Source organism: Dromiciops gliroides, chromosome 2 (genome assembly GCF_019393635.1).
Source record: "Dromiciops gliroides isolate mDroGli1 chromosome 2, mDroGli1.pri, whole genome shotgun sequence".
NCBI lineage: Eukaryota > Metazoa > Chordata > Mammalia > Microbiotheria > Microbiotheriidae > Dromiciops > Dromiciops gliroides.
The window spans coordinates 622,151,516-622,173,930 of NC_057862.1; the positions used below are offsets into that span (position 1 = coordinate 622,151,516).

At 38.1% G+C, this 22,415-nt stretch overlaps 1 protein-coding gene across 1 annotated transcript; it reads right to left on the reverse strand.

The window, feature by feature from the left end:
* Positions 1–943: 943 nt before the first annotated feature.
* On the reverse strand, positions 944–22,344 carry LOC122739392 (olfactory receptor-like protein DTMT). Its single transcript, XM_043981149.1, has 4 exons — positions 22,186–22,344; positions 20,122–20,643; positions 4,843–5,748; positions 944–973 (listed from the first exon to the last, which is right to left on the reverse strand). Exons 1-4 carry the CDS (start codon positions 22,342–22,344, stop codon positions 944–946), a joined length of 1,617 nt encoding a protein of 538 aa, XP_043837084.1.
* Positions 22,345–22,415: the final 71 nt, after the last annotated feature.

The following is a 22,415-nucleotide window of genomic DNA, read 5'->3' on the forward strand; positions in this document are numbered from 1 at the left end:
CACCTAGCTGCCCGTGTCTGATTAGATCTTGGCCTGTATAAATCTTTGAGAAAGATTTCTCACACTGGTTGAGTTCTGGATGAGGAATTAGAAAACGGGAAAACCCTGGTCCCAATACAATAATTAGTTATTAATACAAGAGAGAAGTAATTATCTCTCTCACCTAATAAGTTGGATCTAGACTTTTAAAGACCTGCAATGCTGGGAATTTCACGGCTTTTTGAGACAATCCATTCAATATTTGGACACCTCTAATCATTTCAGAATGTTTTCTTCATATTGAGCCAAAATTTACTTCTGCAACTTCTAGACATTGCTTCTACTTTGTTCCTCTTGGACTAAGTATGAATTGGATTTGTTTTCCACATAATGGTCCTTCAGATTCTTGAAGACAACTATCTTGTCCAAGTTTTCTTTTCTCTTCAGCCCCCAAACCTCCAGTTGTTTCAATATGGACTCCAGTACCTCTCAAAATCCTGGCATCTCTTCTTCAGATGCATTGCTATTTGTCAATGTCTGGGTGCCTAAAATGTGGCAATCTGAACTGAACACAAAATTTAGGTCTATCCAAGGGGAAGGAAAGTGTGACTATTACTTCCCCCATTTTTAACATGATGCCTCTTAATATAATCTAAGATCTCATTAATTTTTAAAAAGTATAATTGATGCCTTTTGTTTATACACCTGTTATTTCTCCTTAACTACACCTCATCACCACAAAACCTTCCCTTGTAACAAAGAAAAACATTTAAATAAACTGCACAGACATAGTAACCAAGTCTGCCAGTGTATGACATTTTCAACATATGTAGTCTCTCACTTCTTTACTGACAAAGGTGTGTTTCATCATAAATACTTTGGAACCAATAAAAATAATGAATAATTACAACAAATAAAAGCTTACTTGTTAGCATAATTTTTATTTACATTGTTGTAGTTCTGTTCAGGATGTTCTCATTTTGATTTCTTTTTGCTGCATCAGTCCACACATTTCATGTTTTCTTGAATTGCTCATATTTATTACCTCTTACAAAATTATAATCCCTTATATTCACCTACAAAATGTCATGTTCCTACGACCATTCTCCAACTAATGGACAGTAACTTTGTTTCCAATTTTTCTCTTTCATTCACACAGAGTAATGTAAGGGAGTGATACTTTATAGTTCACTTGTATGGGGCATAATTCTGCTTCTGAGAAAAGCAGTTAAGGTGAGATAAGTGTTCCTTGGCGGTTCACAATTCTAGGGACATAGATCTACCTCAAGGTTTTACCAATTTAAGTCTGACTCAGAGTTCTGAGAAAGCAGTTGATCATTTACTTACAACAAATTTTAGAATTAATTAGAAATAAAAATATAGAAAGAGATATACATTTATTGACATGGACAATATGGGAATGTGTTTTGCCTAACTATAAATCTATGCATTGAGAGCTTTATTAAAATTTTTTTATTTGATCAATGGGAGGTAGCTAGTGGGAGAGACTAATAAAAGGAAAAAAATATAAAAAGAAGTCGTGGACTACATGTCCTAAATGTAGCATACATGCCCTGTCAAATATGGCCAATGTGTCCATTTGTTTTGCTTACTTGTACTTCTATTAAGGGAGAAGTTATTTGGAAATGATGATAGTATTAAAAAAAGATATTAAGGAACCTTTTTTTAAAAAAAGTAGAGAATCGGAGAAGCCAGAAGGATTGCATTCAGTGAAATATTACTCAAGCACAATGTAGATTATCTCAGTTTAGCAGTAAAACCATCTATTCAACCCAGAAGCTATGCTATCACTAAACTTTCATGGGTAACTCCTGAGAAAGAAAGTAGAAATTAAAATGTACAGTTTCATAGGTGTGAGTTGCCCTGGCCACAATGGATTCTCTCCACATGTGCTTCTCTACTCTGGGACTTGAAGTGTATACTCATTCTCTCCATAGATACCATTTGCATTGATGGGAGAGTGCAATTAAGATTTATGGGTGGGAGGCAGCTAGGTGGTGCAGTGGATAGAGCACTGGCCCTAGAGTCAGGAGGACCTGAGTTCAAATCCGGCCTCAGACACTTAACATTTACTAGCTATGTGACCTTAGGCAAGTCACAACCCCAATTGCCTCACTAAAAAACAAAATTAAAAAAAAGATTTATGGGTGGGATGTTGTATAAATATTAATGTTTGCTTCGAGTTTTCAGTAAATGTTTTGGTCAAGATAAATTACTAGAGGCTAAATTATTATTCAGAAAACTGTGTGTGTATGCGGATGTGTGTGAGACTAATGAGTGAAAGTATTGATGAGAATACTTATTTATAAGGATTGCCTCTAGGACTTTGAGAGGTAGAAGAAAAGCCCTGAGACTGCCCCTCTGGAAATCACCCTAACCTGCCAAAGTGGAAGCACGTAGAGTTAGTGAGCCAGCCTCAGTCTCAGAAGAGAGAACATTGAGGAAATTAGGATTATTATCATATTTGGGTGATAGAGCTTTTGGTGAGGCTGTATCACATTGTTAATTAATATTGATCTTGTATTCCTTACAATTCTAAGTCTTATCTCTGGAAGAATATAAAGGAAAATATGGAATGCACTTTTACCACGAAGAGAAAGGCAGTGCAGCTGAGCTGTGAGATCAGGAAGGCAATAACTAGGAGGAATATTGCACTATGGTGCAATCTCTCCAAATTGCACCAGCTTTATATGCTTCTAAGAAGTGTATAAAAACAGAGGGAAGCAATAGTGCTGCTAGTCTGAAACTAACCTGAATCACCTTATAACCCTGGAGGTGGAAGAGAGAAAACAATACATGAAAGAGTCGTCTTGTAGCAATGCTGCATGGATCAAGTGTACTGAGCATCTTTGCTTGTGTGTCTATTTGTTTCTCTTGTACTGCATGTGCTACAGGAGTTATAAGGTCATAAATAGTTACATATCTGACAAAATTATAAACCATTTCCTCTCCTTTATATTGTGTCTAAAGCATGCACTAAAAATAATAGCAGTTTTAGTATTTTGGTATCATTTTTCAATTTGTGTAATTATTCAACTCTTTTTTCTAAAAAGTTGAATTAAAACTCTCTTAATATATTTATCATCCAATATAATTTAATATAATTTGTGTTTTTTGGTGGGGCAATGAGGGTTAAGTGACTTGCCCAGGGTCAGACAACTAGTAAGTGTCAAGTGTCTGAGGCTGGGTTTGAACTCAGGTAGCCCTGAATCCAGGGCCAGTGCTTTATCCACTAACTAATCACTTTTTTTTGGAGGAGGGCAGGGCAATGAAGGTTAAGTGACTTGCCCAGGGTCACGCAGTTAGTATCAAGTGTCTGAGGTCAGATTTGAACTCAGGTCCTCCTGAATACAGGGCTGGTGCTTTATCCACTGTGCCAACTAGCTGCCCCCTATGGATTCTTCAATTTATAATCATAAGGGAATTTTTAGCTCTTAGATTTTTTTTATTATATAGCTTATTGATTGAATTTTAATTAAACATTCAATATACATTTTCTATTCAGGGATGTACAGAAGTAGTAGAAGGAACAGGTTTAGCAAGCCTAAGTGAGTTGGTGTTGCTGGTATTGCTACTACTGTAGTACATCAGATGGGAGGTATGGGTCAGGCTTAGGAGTAGAAACAGGCTCTATCTCTCTCCGGTTGGAGCTGGGGGAAGGGTGTAAATCAGGGCGTTCTCTCAACTTTGGGTATAAATAAGAGTGAAAATGCTTTGTATTCACAATTGTAATAACTTAATGATCAGTGACTGTCCCATAGACACTATTACAATGGTAATTGCTTAAAACTGCACTAGGACTTTTGGGATACCCAATATTAACATCACCTAGTGATGATTGACATGGTTCCTGTTTTAAAGGATCTTACAAATGACAGAGGCAGGGCATATCCATGTGAAAAGTTTAGCAATAATGAAGTATTTAAATAAATATTCAAGACACAGTAGGAAAGATTTTACAAACTTGTACATAGAGAATTGCTAATTGAGAAAGAAACACTAAGCTATTTAGGAATTCAGAGAAAGGTCAATTTACTTCTCTGTGGCATGGTTTGGTGTCTTATACAGAGTCTATTATATTATATTTGTTCAATTAATGTCAGTCAAGTGAATGAAGAGGAATTTTAACTGGACTTTGAAGGATAGAGAAAATGGAATAATAAAAGTAATCCATGTGGCATGTACATATAAATAGGGGCCATGAGGAGACAAAATTATCTTAAATGTAGACTATATGTAGGGAGACAAAGCAGAAAAAGTCAGTTGGGCCTCAAAATATTGAAAAGTTCTTAAGCATGGGAGGGATGTAAGTAATAAAAGAGATGTTTTTAGAAAAAGTAATCCGAGTGTGCTGTGCAGGATTATGGGAAAGAAATAGAAGAAAATGAAAGCAATGAGACCAGGTAGTATACTTTGTCATTATCTGAGTATTATGCTATGTATTCTTTTTTGTTTGTTTGTTTGTTTGTTTTTTGCTGGGCAATGAGGATTAAGTGACTTGCCCAGGGTCACAAAGCTAGTAAGTGTCAAGTGTCTGAGGCTGGATTTGAACTCAGGTCCTCCTGAATCCAGGGCTGGTGCTTTATCCACTGCGCCACTTAGCTGCCCTATGCTACGTATTCTTTTTTTTTTTAGTGAGGCAATTGGGGTTAAGTGACTTGCCCAGGGTCACACAGATATTAAGTGTCAAGTGTCTGAGGCTGGATTTGAACTCAGGTTCTCCTGAATCCAGGGCCGGTGCTCTATCCACTGTGCCACCTAGCTGCCCCCTGTGCTACGTATTCTTATCCTCACTAAGCCTCAGTATCAAGGTCTCAGGGAGAAAGGAAGTTTTCTTCTTGCCAGGAGCTTCCTGAAGGCCCCTTTCATGTCTTGATTCCTTAGACTATAGATAAATGGATTCAGCATTGGAGTTACCACAGTGTACATGATTGACATGACTGTCTCCTTGACTGTGGAGTTGTTGGTTGAAGGGCATAAGTAGAGGCCAATGACTGTTCCATAGAAGAGAGAGACCACTGAGAGGTGGGAGCCACAAGTAGAGAAGGCTTTGCGGATGCCCCTGACAGAGGGCACCCTGAGGATAGAAGAGATAATACGGGCATAAGATGTGATAATTAGCAGGAATGGCACAACCAAAATCAGCCCCCCCATGACAAAGATTACCAATTCATTTGTCCTGGTATCTGAGCAGGCCAATTTTAGCAGAGCAGACATGTCGCAAAAGAAATGGGGGATGATGTTGTTGGCACAGAAAGATAATCGGGACATGAGCAGGGTGTGCAGCAAGGCATGGAAGGCAGTAAGCACCCAGGAAATCACTACAAGAGAACTGCATAGCTTGGGGTTCATGATGACAGTGTAGTGCAGTGGGTGGCAGATGGCCACGTAGCGGTCATAGGCCATGGCCACCAGCAGGAAGCTCTCTAGGTCTGCAAAGAAGAGGAAGAAGTACATCTGGGTCAGGCAGCCAGGATAGGGGATGGCTGGTTTCTTGCTCTGCATGTTTACCAGCAATTTGGGGATGGTCACAGAAGAGAAGCATATATCAGAGAAGGACAGGTTGCTGAGGAAAAGATACATGGGTGTGTGCAGGTGGGAATCCACATGGATCAAGAGGATGATGAGCAGATTCCCCAGGACTGTAGTGAGGTACATGGCCAGGAAGAGGGCATAGAAAGGGGCCTTCATCTCTGGTTGGATGGGCAGGCCCAGGAGAAGGAACTCAGAGGTAATGTTTTGGTTTCCCTTTTCATCATGAACTTGCTTCATCTGAAAGAAAACAAATAGACCTATTATTTAATTTAAAAAGTCAAACCATGAATTTTAATAAACATACAGCTATCCTGAGGCTCAGTTTCTGGAATTTCAGAGTTGGAAGAAACCTTAGAAATCACCAAATCCAGCTCCTAATTTTACAAGTGGAAATTGAGATCCAAAGAAATGATTTGATCAAGGACTCACAATAAATTAATTACTAAACTGGGATTTGAACTCAGATCTTCTGATTCCTAGTCCAGTTCTCTTCCCAGTTGTCTATTCTTCCTTCATACTTCATCATGCCATAGTAGCAGAAATTCATAGCTGGGAGGGATATTAGAACATTTAGGGGCAGAGTCTTTATGCAGAGGGACTCCAACCCTCTAAATGTACAGATGAGGAAACAGGCCCAAGGGTTACTTGCTCAAAGTTATACAGGTAGTAGGTATCCAAGGTAAGATTGAAACCCAAGTGTTAACTCCAGTTATAGTGCTCTATCCAATGCCTTTCAATTAAGGGCTAGCAACTATGCCTGTTTCATCCCATAAATTAAAAATAATGTAAATTAAAAAACAATAACAAAACTCAGAACTGGTTCACAATGGAACAGGATATCTCAATTGGTAATGAGATCTTGTTGCTAGAATCCATTCCAGTCTGGTTTGACATTTGCTGGGAATGCTGTAAATGGGATTCCTAGTCTGGCAGGGGGTAAAACTAGAATGTCTGATGAGCAAAAGTTACAAAGATGCACATTCTTCTAAGATCTCTTCAAATTCTAAGAATTTTCTAGTTCTATGAATTTCATCTGTTCATTTTCCCATATGCCATCTTTCTCATTAATTCTGTGCCAGGTGCTGAAGAGCCACTCTACAAAAATTCAGATAACAGGACTCTTTATCCCACAAGTCAAGGCTATAAATAATCTGGGGAGGCAGTACATCTGGCCTACAAGACTATAGTGGACCAGCTGTGGCCACTATCTTGGGGGAGTTCTATAAGAGAGTTACTATAAACCTTAAGCAGGAAGAATTTCCTGTGAATGTACTCATAATCTTACCTCTAATCATTCTGTGAGATTAGAGTGATTATGTTCAAATAACAGGGGATATGACATATTTTTTCTTTCCCCACCCTCCCTTCAAGTTTGTGTGCTCCCCCTTCCAGGTAATCTTATAAGTCTTTGGTCTAGATGAGATCATAAAGTCATAGAACTTCTATTTTGGAACATCAGAGGCTATCTAATTAATTAACTACACACAAGAAGAATATATAGCCTATACATAAGAATTTCCTTTACAACATGCCTGGCAAATGGTGATCCAACCTTTGATTGAAGGTTTTCAGCATTGGACAGATTACTACCTTCCAAGGAAGGTCACTCCATTGTTGGTAGACTGTTTTTTTTTCCTGATAGGGTCTCAGTCCAAGCTCTGACCTATAAAAAGAAAATGGAAAGGGTGTTGGTTTAGAAGTCTGGAGACCTGACTTCTAATCCCATTTTAATGCCTTTCTTATTGTATGGACAAGTTTCTTTTCTTGGTCTGTTTCCTTATGTGAAAATAGAAGTTGGGCTAGATGATCACTTTCAATCCCTTCTAGCTCTGATATATTATGGTTCTATGACATCATAACAAATATTTATGTTAAATAGGTGTAAGCATCAGATCCTTGTAGATTTCCTCTTCCCGTGCACATATATTAAAGGTAATGGCAGAGCCATCTCATTAACCTATTGATATACTGCAAATTCTGCTTACCCACACTAATTATCTATTTCTCAGTAACCTGTAACTTACAAAATCCCCAAATTTCTTTTGCATATGTATAGTACCTAATATAGCTTATACCAATAATAGCCAGCTCTAATAGGAAGTCATTGAGTCGAGATTTTTCTCTTTATAAATTTCACATATTGGATCTGATTTTGTATGTAGGGATGAAGCAAAACAAGTCCAAAACCTCTTGTTCAACATACTTTTAATTATTATTATTTTTTTTAGTGAGGCAATTGGGGTTAAGTGACTTGCCCAGGGTCACACAGCTAGTAAGTGTTAAGTGTCTGAGGCCGGATTTGAACTCAGGTACTCCTGACTCCAGGGCCGGTGCCCTATCCACTGCCCTATCCACTGCGCCATCTAGCTGCCCCCTTAACTATTTGAAAAAAGCAATAATCCCCTCTCCTATTCCCTTAGTGAAGCTTCTATTCTTTAGAAGAAATATCTCTAGTCCCTCCCAATGTTGCACATAGAGAGTATAGTAGAAGAAAAACTGGATTTGCAGTCAGTGTCCTGACTTGAAATTCTTTCAAGAGGTTTTTGGGAAAAGACTGGATAATTGGATATTGTAGAAATAATTTATGCATAGGTTTGACTAGATAACCTCTGAACCCCATTCCAATTCTTATATTCTATATTTTTGTGATATTGTATGGTTTTGAGTCTAGTCAACCTTCTCTTGATATACATTTTGTCAATATGACATGTAGACAAAAACATGACACTTCTGTTGCAGTTTGACCAGAAAGAAGGCTAAAATTAGAGGCCTCTCTCACTTTGGACAGTATAATTTTATGAACGTAGTCTAAGATGATATTCTCTTTTGGTTGTATGATGCCATGCTTATATTGTATTGATCTTGCAGTATAATCAAACGCCAACATCTTTAGAGTATGTCTTATATTTGTGCAGTTGATATTTAAAACTGAAATGTTATACTTTACATTTTCCCCATTAAATTTTGTATTGTTAGCTGTAAGTTCATTGTTATAGCCTGTTGTGATTTCTTTGGGTCCAAATTTTATCGAAGGTATTAACTATTCCCTCCATTTAGTATTAATTTTACATGTAGTTTAAAATCCTGTCTCTGTCTTTATTCAAGTCATTGATAAAGATGTCAAAGAGAACATGGCCTAGAAATGAATCTTGAAGCCCTATAGACTTCTCTCAGGGTTGATTCAGTCCATTAATCCACATTCTTTAGGAACAATTGTGTAATTAGTTGTAAACATACCTAATTATGTTATTACCCAGTTTACATGTCTTCATCTTATACACCAGGATATCATGAAAGGATATGTCAAATGCCTTAGTAAATTAGGCCCCCACCCCCCGGGCCAATGTCTATGGCATTGTCCTGGTTTAGTCTTTTAGAAAGCCTGTCAGGGGGGCAGCTAGGTGGCACAGTGGATAAAGCACCGGCCCTGGAGTCAGGAGTACCTGAGTTCAAATCCGGCCTCAGACACTTGACACTTACTAGCTGTGTGACCCTGGGCAAGTCACTTAACCCCCATTGCCCCACAAAAAACAAAAAAACCCAAAAAAAACCAACAAAAAAAAAGAAAGCCTGTCAGGAAAGGGAATGTGATTAGTCCCAGTCTGATTTGTTCATGATGAATCCATTTTGGCCTGTAGTGAATATCAATTTTCTTCATAAGTGCCCAGAAAGCATCCCTCTATTAATTAAAATTTTCATGCAGTGTAAGCCAAACTCACTGGCCTTTAATTTTTTTTGGTTTTTGTTTTTTTTGCAGGGCAATGAGGGTCAAGTGACTTGCCCAGGGTCACACAGCTAGTAAGTGTCAAGTGTCTGAGGCCGGATTTGAACCCAGGTACTCCTGAATCCAGGGCCGGCACTTTACCACTGTGCCATCTAGCTGCCCTAATTTTTTTTTAAATAATAAAAAAATATTTAATGTTTTTTGTTTCAAATTTTATCCCTTCTTCCCTCCATCACTTTCCTGATCCCTGAGGTGGTAAGCAATAAGATACATCTTTGATTATATAAAACATTAACACATTGGTAATTTTGTATAAGAAAACTTGAATAAAAGAAAAAAATGAAAGAAAGTGAAAAATAGGCTGCTTCAGTCTGTGTTCAATCAATATCAGTTCTTTTTTTGGAGGTGGACAGTATGCTTCATTATTAGTCCTTTGGGATTGTTTTGTATCATTGTATTCCTGCGAATTAAGTTATTCACAGTTCTTCATCAAACAATATTGCTGTCACTGTGTACAATGTTCTTTTAGTTCTGCTCACTTCACCATATACCAGTTCATACAAGTCTTTCCAGGCCTTTCTGAAATCATCCTGCTTGTCATTTCTTATAGTATAATAATATTCTATCATCATCATATACCACAGCTTGTTTAGCCATTCCCCAACTGATGGGCATTCCTTTGATTTCCAATTCTTAGCCACTACAAAAAGAGCTTTTTCTCTTTTTGGGATATATACCTAGCGATGCTTTTCTTGGATCAAAGGACATGATAGTTCTATAGCCCTTTGGGCATAGTACTGGTCTCTAATTTGAAGAATTCACATTTTTTTTTGAATATTGAGATATTTTGCCAATTCTTCTTCCACCCAATCTTGAAAATTTAAAAATAATTTAATAATCACATGTTTAAATTCTTTCTATATACCCTTAATTTTTGCCTCAGTTTCCTCATCTATAAAATGGGAATAACAGCACCTACCAATTAATTAATCTGTTCCTGATGACTTGAATTCAGAGACAAGCTAGCTTCTCTATATCATCTTCTTTGTTGTCTTGGATTTTGATTGCATATTTGAAGTGACTCCTAAGTTGCCACTTCAAAGCCTGAGAACAGTGAGTCCCATTGGTTAATGTTTTGAGATGAAGCATGACATTTGATTTTAGTTGATTCTGAATAAACATAGATTCCGTGCTGAGTTGACTTCCTCCCCTGGGAGGGTGAGAGAAAAGGCTAATGCTAGAATAGAGAATGACACTAACTTCCCTTTCCAACCACATCACTCCCCGAAGTTTAACCTGCACTCTTCATTGCAGTCCTATTAATCTTATAAGACCTGAAATCTGAGAGACAGTGGGTAAAAACCTCCACAGGGTAAGCATAAGGAGGAAGAAAAAAGAAATCACTCAATTACTTTTGGATCATTGATGCTATTCATAGGAAAATTTGAATTAACTTCAATTTAACAAATATTTTATTAAGCATTTAATTATTTTAATATATGCGTTCATTGTGCTAGGTTCTGGGGACACAAGGACAAAACCAAAACAGATCCCAGATCTTTAGGAAATTATATTCTATTATTTATAGTCTACATTTATATACACTTATAGTGTGCAATTAGCATTTATATAGCACTTTAAGGTCTGCAAAACACTTTGCAAATATTATTTCATTTTTATGCTCACAACAACTCTGGGAGGTAGATGATATTATTATCTCCATTTTATAAGATGAAGAAACTGAGAAAGAAATTCTGTGATTTTCTGAAAGTCACACATCTAGAAAGCATATAAGGATGGATTTGAACTCAGGTCTTTCTGAATCCAGGTATAGCAGTCTGTCAATTGCACTCCCTAGCTCAGTATAATAATACAAAGTAATTTAGAATGGTCAGGTAAATGGTACAGTATATAAAGTGTTGAGGCTGATGGCAGGAAGACTCATCTTCTTAAATTCAAATCTGGCCTCAGAGACTTCCTAGCTATGTTATTCTGAGCAAGCTACTTAACCCTTTGGCCTCAGTTTCCTCATGTATAAAATAAGCTGGAGAAGGAAATGGAAAACCACTCCTTATCTTTGCCAAGAAAACCCTAAATGGGGTGATGAAGAGTTAGATATGACTGAAATGACTGAACTATGACAACAACATTTAGAATGGAGAGAATATTAACGGTTTTTTTTTTGGGGGGGGAGGACAGGTGAGGGAAAGTGTCATGGAAAAATTGACTCCTAAGTAGATTTTGAAGGATATTAATGTTTCTGATACGTAAGGTGAGGAGGGAGTGCATTCTAGGCATGGGAGATGATTTCTGTGAATGAAGGAGATGAGAGAGAGCAGACTGAGTTTGGAGAGAAATGGTTAATTTATTTGGGCTAGAGCACAGAGTGTGTGAAGGGTAGTAATATGAAATAAATGTGGAAAGATAGGCTAGAACCAGGTTGTAAGGGATCTTGAATATGAATTCTTTATGGCTAAGGAATTTGTATATTATCCTAGAGGCTACATGGAGCTATTAATTGGTCTTTTTATTTTGGCGGGGCAATGAGTGTTAAGTGACTTGCACAAGGTCACACAGCTGGTAAGTGTCAAGTGTCTGAGGCCAGATTTGAACTTAGGTCCTCCTGAATCCAGGGCCAGTGCTTTATCCACTGCTACCACCTACCTGCCCCTATTTATTGATCTTTAAGAGAAACCAGAATCCTTGGAAAAGAAAGAAGCATGTTGCAGGGGGATCTGGGTTACATCATATTTTGGATTTTGTAATCCAAATATTTTTTAAAAAATTTCTTACAAGTTAATAATAGTTAGCATTTATGTGGTGCCTTAAGCTTTTTAAATGTTATCTCATTTGATACTCACAACAACTCTGGGTGGTAGGTTCTGTTATTCCCATTTTATGTATGAGGAAACTGAAGCAGAAATTAAATGACTTGTTCAAGATCACAGAGCTCATTCCCTACCAGTTTACCTGGCTACCTTGAGTGGGGCTCCTGGACATTCTTCTTATTTCTTGCTTTGCTTTGGCTTTCTCATCTCTCCTTCATATAGGATTTTTCACCTTCACTTGTCCTCTCTCTTCTTCTTTGATATTCCAGCCACTGGGGACTTTTGGTCTCTGGGAAACTTGTTAGTGATAAACATTAGAATTATCTTATGTCTAGTCCCTCTCTCCCTCTCCAACTATGAAGATCTCTATGGGACATATTCCTTAAGTATTTGAGGGTAGGATTTATAATTTTAACCATCCACTGGGGCACAGAAAGTCTTCATGAAGCCTATCCTCTTGACCACTTTGATCAGTTCTGTTTTTAGAATCTTACAGATATTCAGTTGAATTTTTCATTTTATTTCTTGCTTATATTATGTTTCTTTTTTCAGTTCTTAATCCTTGACCAATCTGTGAGTACTCAATGACAGAGATTATATTTTATCCTTTTCCTTATTCTATTGCTCCAAGAATGGAGATTATGAATCACAGCAAATTGTTGTGGTGAACTGGAGAAACAAATAATGTCAGGATGCCTTCCCTTAAGAAGCTTATAATTGAGTATGGTAGAAATGAATCAATCAACAGACATATATTAAGTACTATGCTAGACACTGGGGATATGAAGTCAAATGTCAGTCAGTGAATAAATATTTATTAAGAGCTTATTATGTGAGGCAGCTAGATGGTGCATTGGATAAAGCACCAGCCCTGGATTCAGGAGGCCCTGAGTTCAAATCTGACCTCAGATATTTGACATTTACTAGCTGCGTGACCTTGGGCAAGTCACCTAACCCTCATTGCCCCAGGAAAAAAAAAAGAAAAAAAGAGCCTATTATGTGCCAGGCACTGTGCCAAGTGCTAGGCATACAAAGAAAGGCAAAAGACAGTCCTTGCTCTCAAGGGGCTCATAGTATAATGAGGGGGCAACATACAAGCTGCTTTGTACAAATAAGCTATATACAAGATAAATTAAAAGTAATAGAGGGAAGGTGGAATTAAGGGGGAATCAGGAAAGGTTTCCTGTTGAATATGGGATTTTAGCTAGGACTTGAAGGAAGCCAGGGAAACTGGGAGGTGCAGATGAGGAAGGAGAGCATTCTAGGCGTGGGAGATAGGCAGTGAAAATTCCTGGAGCTGAAAGATGGAGTGTCTGATTTGAGGAATAGCAAGGTGGCTAATGTCACTGGATCAAAGAGTACATGGAGCAGGAAGTATAAGGGGTAATTGGAGGGGGCAGGGAGGGAGTGCTGGCTATGAAGAGCTTTGGATGCCACACAAGATTTTATATTTGATCCTGGAAGTGATAGTGAATGACTGGAGTTTATTGGGGGAAGAGATTGATGGTGACATGGTCAGACCTGAACTTTTGGAGGGTCACTTTTCCAGCTGAGTTTAGGATGAACTGGAGTGGGCAGAGACTAGAGGCAGGCATGTGGTGCTGTGAGAGCCTGCACCAGAGTGGTGTCAGTTTCAGGGGAGAAAAGAGGTATATGCAAGAGATATTACAAAGGTAAAATTAAGGTAAAATGGATAGGCCTTGGCAATAGTCCCTGTCTTCAAGGATCTTAATTTCATTGGGGGAGAAAACATGCACACATATGCTTATGCGAAATACTTGTAAAATAAATACAAAGTAATTTTGGGGGGAAGGCACAAATAGCTAAAAAGATCAGGAAAGGTCTCCTGTAGGAGGTGGCCCTGAACTGAGCTTTGAAGGAAACTATGGCAGAGGTAAGCAGGGAGTGTATTCCAGGTATGAGGGACAGCCTTTCAAAGGTGTGAGGACAGGAAATGGAATGCTGTGTGGGAATAGGAAGGGAGTATGGTTGGACTGAAAAGTTCATGAAGGAGAGTTGCTTATAATTAGCCTGGAGAGATATATTGGAGCCAACTTGTGAAGAGTTTAAATGCTAATTTAGGGAATTTTTATTTGTGCCTCGAGCCAATAGAGGACCACTAGAGTTTCTCAGCTAGAAGAGGAAAGAAACAAACATTCATCAAGCACCCATTGCATGCCAGTTTTTGTGCTAGGAGGTACTTTACAACAACCCTGGGGGGTAGGTACTATTTTACAAAGGTAAAATTAAGGTAAAATGGATAGGCCTTGGCAATAGTCCCCATTTTACAGTTGAATAAACTGAGGCAAGTATTGTGACACCTAAGTGACAGAGGTTAAATGACTTGCCCAAAGTCACACAACTAGTAATTGTATTAGGCTGGACATAAACTTAGGTCTTCCTGATTCCAGGACTCATTTTACATTATCTTAGTATATGGTGTATAATGCTGTTCTATGTATACTTTCTGCCAGACTGCTTTATAGTTTTCCCAGTAGTATTTGTGAAATGGTGGGTTCTTGTTTCAAAAAGCTTAGATCTTTGGATTTATCAAATACTAGATTACTATGATCATTTACTTCTGCATATTGTGTATCTAATCCATTTAGCTGATTAACTACTGTATTTCTTATCCTATATTGGATTGTTTTGATGATTACTGCTTGGTAATATAGTTTGAAATCTAGTCCTCCTACCCTGACTTCCTTCACATTTTTTCATTGATTCTCTTGATATCCTTGACCTTTTGTTCTTCCAGATGAATTTTGTTATTATTTTTTTCTAACTCTATAAAATAATACTTTGGTAGTTTGCTTGGTATGGTACTGAATAAGTAAATGAATTTAGGTAGAATTGTAATTTTTATTGTATTGTATTGGCTTGGCTTACCTATGAACTTTTAATATTTTTCCAATTGTTTAAGTCTATCTTTTTTGTGTGTATGAAAAGTATTTTGTTATCATGTTGATATATTTCTTGTGTGTCTTGGCAGATAGACTTCTAGATATTTTATGCTGTCTGCAGTTATTTAAAATGTAATTTATCTTTCTTTCTCTTCCTTCTGCATTTTATTGGTAATATGTAGAAATGCTGATGATTTATATGGGTTATTTTATGTGGTTTTATCTTTTAACTTTACTAAAGTTGTTAATAATTTCAACTAGGGTTTTTAGTTGATTCTTTACTGTTCTCTATACCATCATATCAGCTGCAAAGAGTTACAGTTTTGTTTGCTCACTGACTATTCTTACTTGATGTGTTTAAAGATATAAAATTTCCCCTAGGTACTGCTTTTGTTACATCCACCAAAAGTTGGTATGTTGTCTCATTATTGTCATTCTCTTTAAAGAAGTTATTGATTGTTTTTATTATTTGTTCTTTGACCCATGAATTCTTTAGGATTAGATAATTTTGTTTCCAATTATGCTTCCAAATTCTTTTACTGAAGGTAATTTTATTTTATTATTATCAGAAAAGTTGTATTTAATATTTCTGCTTTTTTGCATTTGTTTGTGAGGATTTTTTGCCCTAATCCATGGTTCATTCTTATGAAGGTTCTATAAACAGCGGAGAAAAAGGGATATTCATTTCTATTACCAGTCAGTTTTCTCCAGAGGCCTATCATATATAACTTTTCTAAAATTCTATTAATCTCCTTAATTTCTCTCTTTTTTACTTTAAGATTAGACTTATCCAGTTCCAAGATGGGTAAATTGAGGTCTCTCACTAGTATAGTTAGTTCTACTGTCTATTTCCTCTTTCAGCTAATTTATATTTTCCTTTAAAAATGTGGTTGCTATGGCATTTGGTGCATATACATTTAGTATTGATATTACTTTATTGTCTATGGTAACTTTTAGCAAAATTTGGTTTCTCTGATTATCTTTTAAAATTAGGTCTATTTTTGCTTTTGCTTTGTCTGACATCATGACTATTATGCATATCTTTTTTAAACTTCAATTTATACATAATAAATTCTGCTCTAGTCCCTTATTTAATTCTCTGTGTGTCTTTATGTTTCAAATACCTTTTTTGTACACAACATATTGTTGGATTTTAGTTTCTAATATATTCTGATTCCTGGTTCCATTTTGAGTGAGTTCATCACATTTCCATTCAGAGTTGTGGTCACTGTGTATTTCCCTCCATCCTATTTTGTTCTGTTTATCTTTTTTCTCTTTTTTACCCTGCTCCTCTTCAAAAGTCTGTTTTGCTTCTCACCACTCACTCCTGACTGGCCCAGGGTCATGCAGCTAGTAAGTGTCAAGTGTCTGAAGATGGATTTGAACTCAGGTCCTCCTGAATCTAGGACTGGTGCTTTATCCACCGTGCCACCTAACTGCCCCTTATGTATCTTTTCAAGAATATACTGATTCGATTTTGTTCTCAGTGCACGACCTAGAAAGGGAAAGTATAGAAAGATGGGAGAAATTTCACTCTGGGGCATGGAATAGAGAAAGTGACATTGGAGGGCCTGAGATTAGGGCAAGATAAAGGGAAAGCTCACTAATAGGAACCAGCATCACAGAGTGGAAGTCCAAGCAGTTGACAGAGAAGAGGGGAGGATGGAGCAGTAAGTGGCATAGCAAGCTTCATGGCACAGGAAATCATGCCCTTACAGTGACAGTTTCCTGATAGTCTTATGTTTTTGAGTCTTCTTTCCTTTTCCAGTCAATGAACTCCTCATTAGCAGAAATTATATCTTTTCCTCCTTCTGCTTCCTAAGAAGGTATCCTATCAATTAAGTTAAATTCAACATATATTATATACAATGATTTGCTGCTGTGCACTGCAGAAGCAAAGATGAGAAATGGCGTATTGCTTTTCTCAAGAAATGAACTATTTAGCAGGGTGGATTGGAACAGACATTCAAAGAATGTACAATAGAATATGATAAATGCGTATGAGTGGTAAAATTGTGAAGACAGAAAGGGTCAGTAGTGTTTTGTGGCTTCTAACTGTCTGTTTCAGGAACTGCTTCAAAGAGGAGGTATCACCTGAATTTTGCTTTGAAAAAGAGATGCATTTCCACAGATAGAGTTATAGTGGGATTCCATTCCAGTAATCGGTTCAGGCATATTCAAATGTTTGGAAGTTAAGAAGAATATCTAGAAATGGTTATTAGGTCAATCTAGCTGCAATTTAGAGCATGAAAGGAAGCCTCAAGTGAAAGGTTGAAAAGGAAAGTAACATTCAGATCATGAAGGTCCTCAAATGCCAGGATGGGTTCATATTAAGACATTTTTGAAGGTCTTTGAGAAGGTTATTAACATGATGAGACATGCCTATTAGTAATTTCATTTTGACAGTAGTGTGAAGTACGGACTGAAGTGTACTGGAGGCAGGGAATCCAATTTGGAGGTATCATGACCATATAACTAAGAGGTAATGAGGATAGGAACTAGGGTGGTTATAGTAGGAATAGAATACTGAGAACAAATGGGCTATTATGGAGGTGAAATCAACAGAACTTAGCAACTGATTTAATGTTGGGCACAAGGGAGAGGAAATATGATTCCAAGATTTTAAGACTAGGTGGCTTTGAAAATGTCGATTCTCTCAACAGAGATAGGGAGGATAGAAGTTGGGTCAGGTTTAGAAGCAGAGATAATTAGTTCCATTTTGGGCATACTGAATGGTATATTGTTTTAAGATTCTGATGGTGGTGGGGAGGAACAGCAAGGCTTATATTTCATCAGGCTTTTGGCAATGTGAAATTTGAGCTTTTGGGGAGAGGATGTCATGGGTGGAGACACAAGCTTGAGAGTAACATTTGTGGAGGAAATAATTGAAACCATGGAAGTAGGTTGAACTAAGGGAGAGCACAGTGAGAAAAATCCAAAGGGCTAAGCCCCTCAAACTGAGGGAATTTTTAAGAGGAATAGGAAACATTAAAGAGAGTCAGCTCATGTTTTAGTGGAATGAGTGCTTAATCTGGAACCAAAATTTTGCCTTCAATCTTGATTGTTCTACTTATCTCCTCTGTGATACTGGTGAAATCACCTCAACTTTCTAGGAATCTGTTTTCCCAAATATAAAATGACAATATTTTACTAGATCATCACTTCTAGGGCTAGGTCCTTGTTCTTGGTTGAAGGGAGTAATTTTCAGGATCTAGAGTCATGGTCTACTTATCCCATCTGGTCGCTACCATTTAATACCTGCTCTCACCTCCACACCAACTTGCCCTGTGTGGTGTGCTTGCATTCATACCCAGTCTCCATGTACATTTCTGGGACTGTTGCTTGAAGATTAGTTTATCATTGACAGTCTGGCTCATTCAGGTGGTGTGAATCTTTACTTTTAGAGGATCAGGCAGAGGAACCCTGGGAGAGTTCCATTCTGACTCAGAGGGGATGGGACTAAGTGCACATTTAAATGGGCAACTTCATCAGTTGGACCAGAAGAAAAAAAGAAGAAAATATGAGAAGATAATTGAAGGTAGAGCTCAATTCATATCAGATATCCTTAATCTTTTTAATTAATTATAAAGCATAGAGTAAAAATATAACAAAAGAACTTAGTGTCCAGATAAACTTTGTCAGAATCATAGAACCATAGAATCATGGAGTTTCAGATTTGAAAGGGAGCTCGGTAGTTCTGTAGCTCAACCTCTATCTTACCTCCCTATTGCCTTGACAACAATATTATTTAAAATAAATCATTAACATTTTTGACAGTTTAGGTATAAAGACTAAGGCACTGAATCTTACCCAGATGTTTTCATTTTTAAATGATGCTTTGCTATAATCTTTTTTTTTTTTTTTGGATTTTTTTGGGGGCAGGGCAATGAAGGTTAAGTGACTTGCCCAAGGTCACACAACTAGTAAGTGTCAAATGTCTCAGGCCAGATTTGAACTCAGGTCCTCCTGAATCCAGGACTGGTGCTTTATCCACTGTGCCACCTAGCTGCCCCCCTGTTATAGTCTTTTAAATGTAATTTAGTTTTATGATTTTATGGTATGGGGGAATTGATGATGTGGAAATTCCCTTAACCAATGGAGAGAATCAAAAACCTGAAACTTATGCTTTTTGGGCATGGTATGTTGAGTAAAAATGTTTAAATTAAACTGTTCTAGTTAAGAATTTTCTTCCCTCCCCTCAAAACCATGATAATATTCTCATCTCCAGGTAGAATTATGGTTGAGAAGATATAAGGGATCTATGCCTAATGCAGGATCTAATACTTAGCATGTATTTAACATTAAAAAAAGGATTTAAAACATGTATCAATGAAGGGAAATTTGAACTTTACTTCAAAGGGCAGAATGTCGAGAAAAGAAGGGGAGAGTACTGGGAAAGTGGGTAATAGTAGAGATAACAATAGGGACTTTGATGAGACTAATCTGGTTATAGTACACAGTATATGTAGAGAATTGGGGGAGAGAAGACAGGAAAAGTCAATCTTGGAAGAATGAACAGTATTTGAGGAGGAGAGATGTAATAAAAGGGGGATTTAAGGAAGAGTACTCTGGTAGTGCAGGATATATGTGAATGGATGAGAAGAAATGGAAGCAAGGAGACCATAGATGATATTTTTCTACTCTCCCCATTATTATTACATATTCTTATCCTTACTAAGCCCCAGTGTCACAGTCCCAGGGAGAAGGGAAGTTTTCTTCCTTCCAGGAGTTTCTTGAAGGCCCCTTTCATGTCTTGATTCCTCAGACTGTAGATGAAAGGGTTCAGCATTGGTGTTACCACAGTGTACATAATTGACATGACTGTCTCCTTTATTGTGGAGTTGTTTGCTGAAGGGCACAAGTAGAGGCCAATGATTGTCCCATAGAAGAGAGAGACCACTGAGAGGTGGGAGCCACAGGTAGAAAAGGCCTTTCGGATGCCCCTGACAGAGGGCACCCTGAGGATAGAAGAGATAATACGGGCATAAGATGTGATAATTAGCAGGAATGGTACCACAATAATCAGCCCTGCTGTGATGAATATTACTATCTCGTTGGTGTGGATGTCTGAACAGGCCAGTTTCAGTAGGGCAGACATATCACAGAAGAAATGGGGGATGATGTTGTTGGCACAGAAAGATAATCGGGACATGAGCAGGGTGTGCAGCAAGGCATGGAAGGCAGTAAGCACCCAGGAAATCACTACAAGAGAACTGCATAGCTTGGGGTTCATGATGACAGTGTAGTGCAGTGGGTGGCAGATGGCCACGTAGCGGTCATAGGCCATGGCCACCAGCAGGAAGCTCTCTAGGTCTCCAAAGAAAAGAAAGAAGTACATCTGGGTCAGGCAGCCAGGATAGGGGATGGCTGGTTTCTTGCTCTGCATGTTTACCAGCAATTTGGGGATGGTCACAGAAGAGAAGCACATGTCAGAGAAGGACAGGTTGCTGAGGAACAGATACATGGGTGTGTGCAGGTGGGAATCCACATGGATCAAGAGGATGATGAGCAGATTCCCCAGGACTGTAGTGAGGTACATGGCCAGGAAGAGGGCATAGAAAGGGGCCTTCATCTCTGGTTGGATGGGCAGGCCCAGGAGAAGGAACTCAGAGGTAATGTTTTGGTTTCCCTTTTCATCATGAACTTGCTTCATCTGAAAGAAAACAAAAATACCAGTCATTTGTTTGAAAAGTAATTTCAGTAAATCTACCTTGTTCATGAGACATTGTTCCTAGAGTTTCAAAGCTGGAAGAAATCCAAGAAATCACCAAGTCTGATTTTTAATTTTTCTAAATGAGGAAACTGATATATAGAGAAGTGATCTGATATAGGTCCTGGTAGCTGAGATGGGATTAGAACTCAGGTGTCCTGTTAAGTAGTCATCTTAACCCAAGTCTCTTTCCATTCACCTGTTCTTTTTTAAAGTTCATGCAATAGATTAGAAGCTTACTGAAAATGGGATAGCATGCCCTGATAATCAGTGTGCTCTTCTCACATAAAGTGTATAAGTCTACTAGACGGACACATGTCAGAAATCCTCTATCAGGTATTTCTATATTGGATAAGAGGCTGAATTAGATGGCTTCTAAGATAACTTTAAGCCCTAAGATTCTGTGGTTCTACAAATTCCAGCTAACTCATCTTCACAGTTGTCATGTTCTTTGTAAACTATGTGGCCCTAATTTCCAAGTTATCCTTTTTAAAAATATTCAATCTGCCCATTTTCCCCAGAGGATTGTGAGAAAATAATGGGATTTGGCAGATACTCAAAGGCTCACCTGGAGATTAATCTAAACTGATTGAATTAAGTGAGAGTGTTTGACTTTGCTGATTAACCTACTTCAAGTTAATTAGATTGTAACCACACCTGGCTGCCCTAAAGGAAGTATTGTTCTCAAAGGCTAAGGACTTTGAACTCAACTCGAGACCACCTTCAAGTCCAGTGAACCAATGGATTTGCATGATGCCTACCAATCAGCTTGAAGCAGTGTGTAAGGACCACCTCTGCTCCAGAACTATAAAAAGCTTCCACACTGAGTTTGAGAGGAGTTCATGGTTGAAGCAGGCTCATGGTGGAGGACTTGAGGAAGAACCAGACCAGGCTGGAACTCCAGGCTAGATAGGCCTTTTCTTAACTCCATGTGTCCATTTTTTTCTAATACCTAATATGCTTTAATAAATGCTTAATGCGCAAAGACTGGTGCTAAAGCTTCTCATTTAAGGCAACCACACATTAGATTTTAAACATCACAGTATAAAGCCTAACTTGCTTTCCTGATAATGAGTTCCTCCAGGATTTGGGAATATAGTACATCTGGACAGTAGAAGGGTGGAATAGGTGTGGCCAATAGCTTTCAGGAATACAACAGCCTCTTTTCCTTAGTAGACTTACCTTCATTCAAGTGCATAAGGGGGGAGAAAAAGGTATTTTTTTTTTTTGCAAAAGGTATTACCAAGCCAACCTCTCACTGTTATGTGAGAGCAGAGTGGATTACCTTTGTGTCTTTGATGTCTAACCAAGCTCTAAGCACTCCACAGCAACTACTTCATGGTTTTTGGAATAAATTGTTCTCATCTGACCATTCCGCCAGGGGAAGAATTCATATGTTTGGGTTAGACATGCCCCCCCCACTCACCTATGAGACCCCCTCAGTGACCCTCAACCTGGTTTAGCCTGTCAGCCAAAATGGTTTACTGTGGTGTGGCTGCTGCACATGAAACAGCTTCTTGAAGGAGCCATAAGTGTGATGGAAAGCATCTCTGAAAAGAGCTTGGCAGCCCTCACACCAGAGGTACTAGTATTCCCTGAACACACCCTATGCCCTACACTGCATCTCAAGCCATTACCAGTCATCTTGAATCCATCCTGCCACCGGACTGTGATGACTGGAAAAGGGAATGAGGCTGAAAACTGTGCAACTCTGC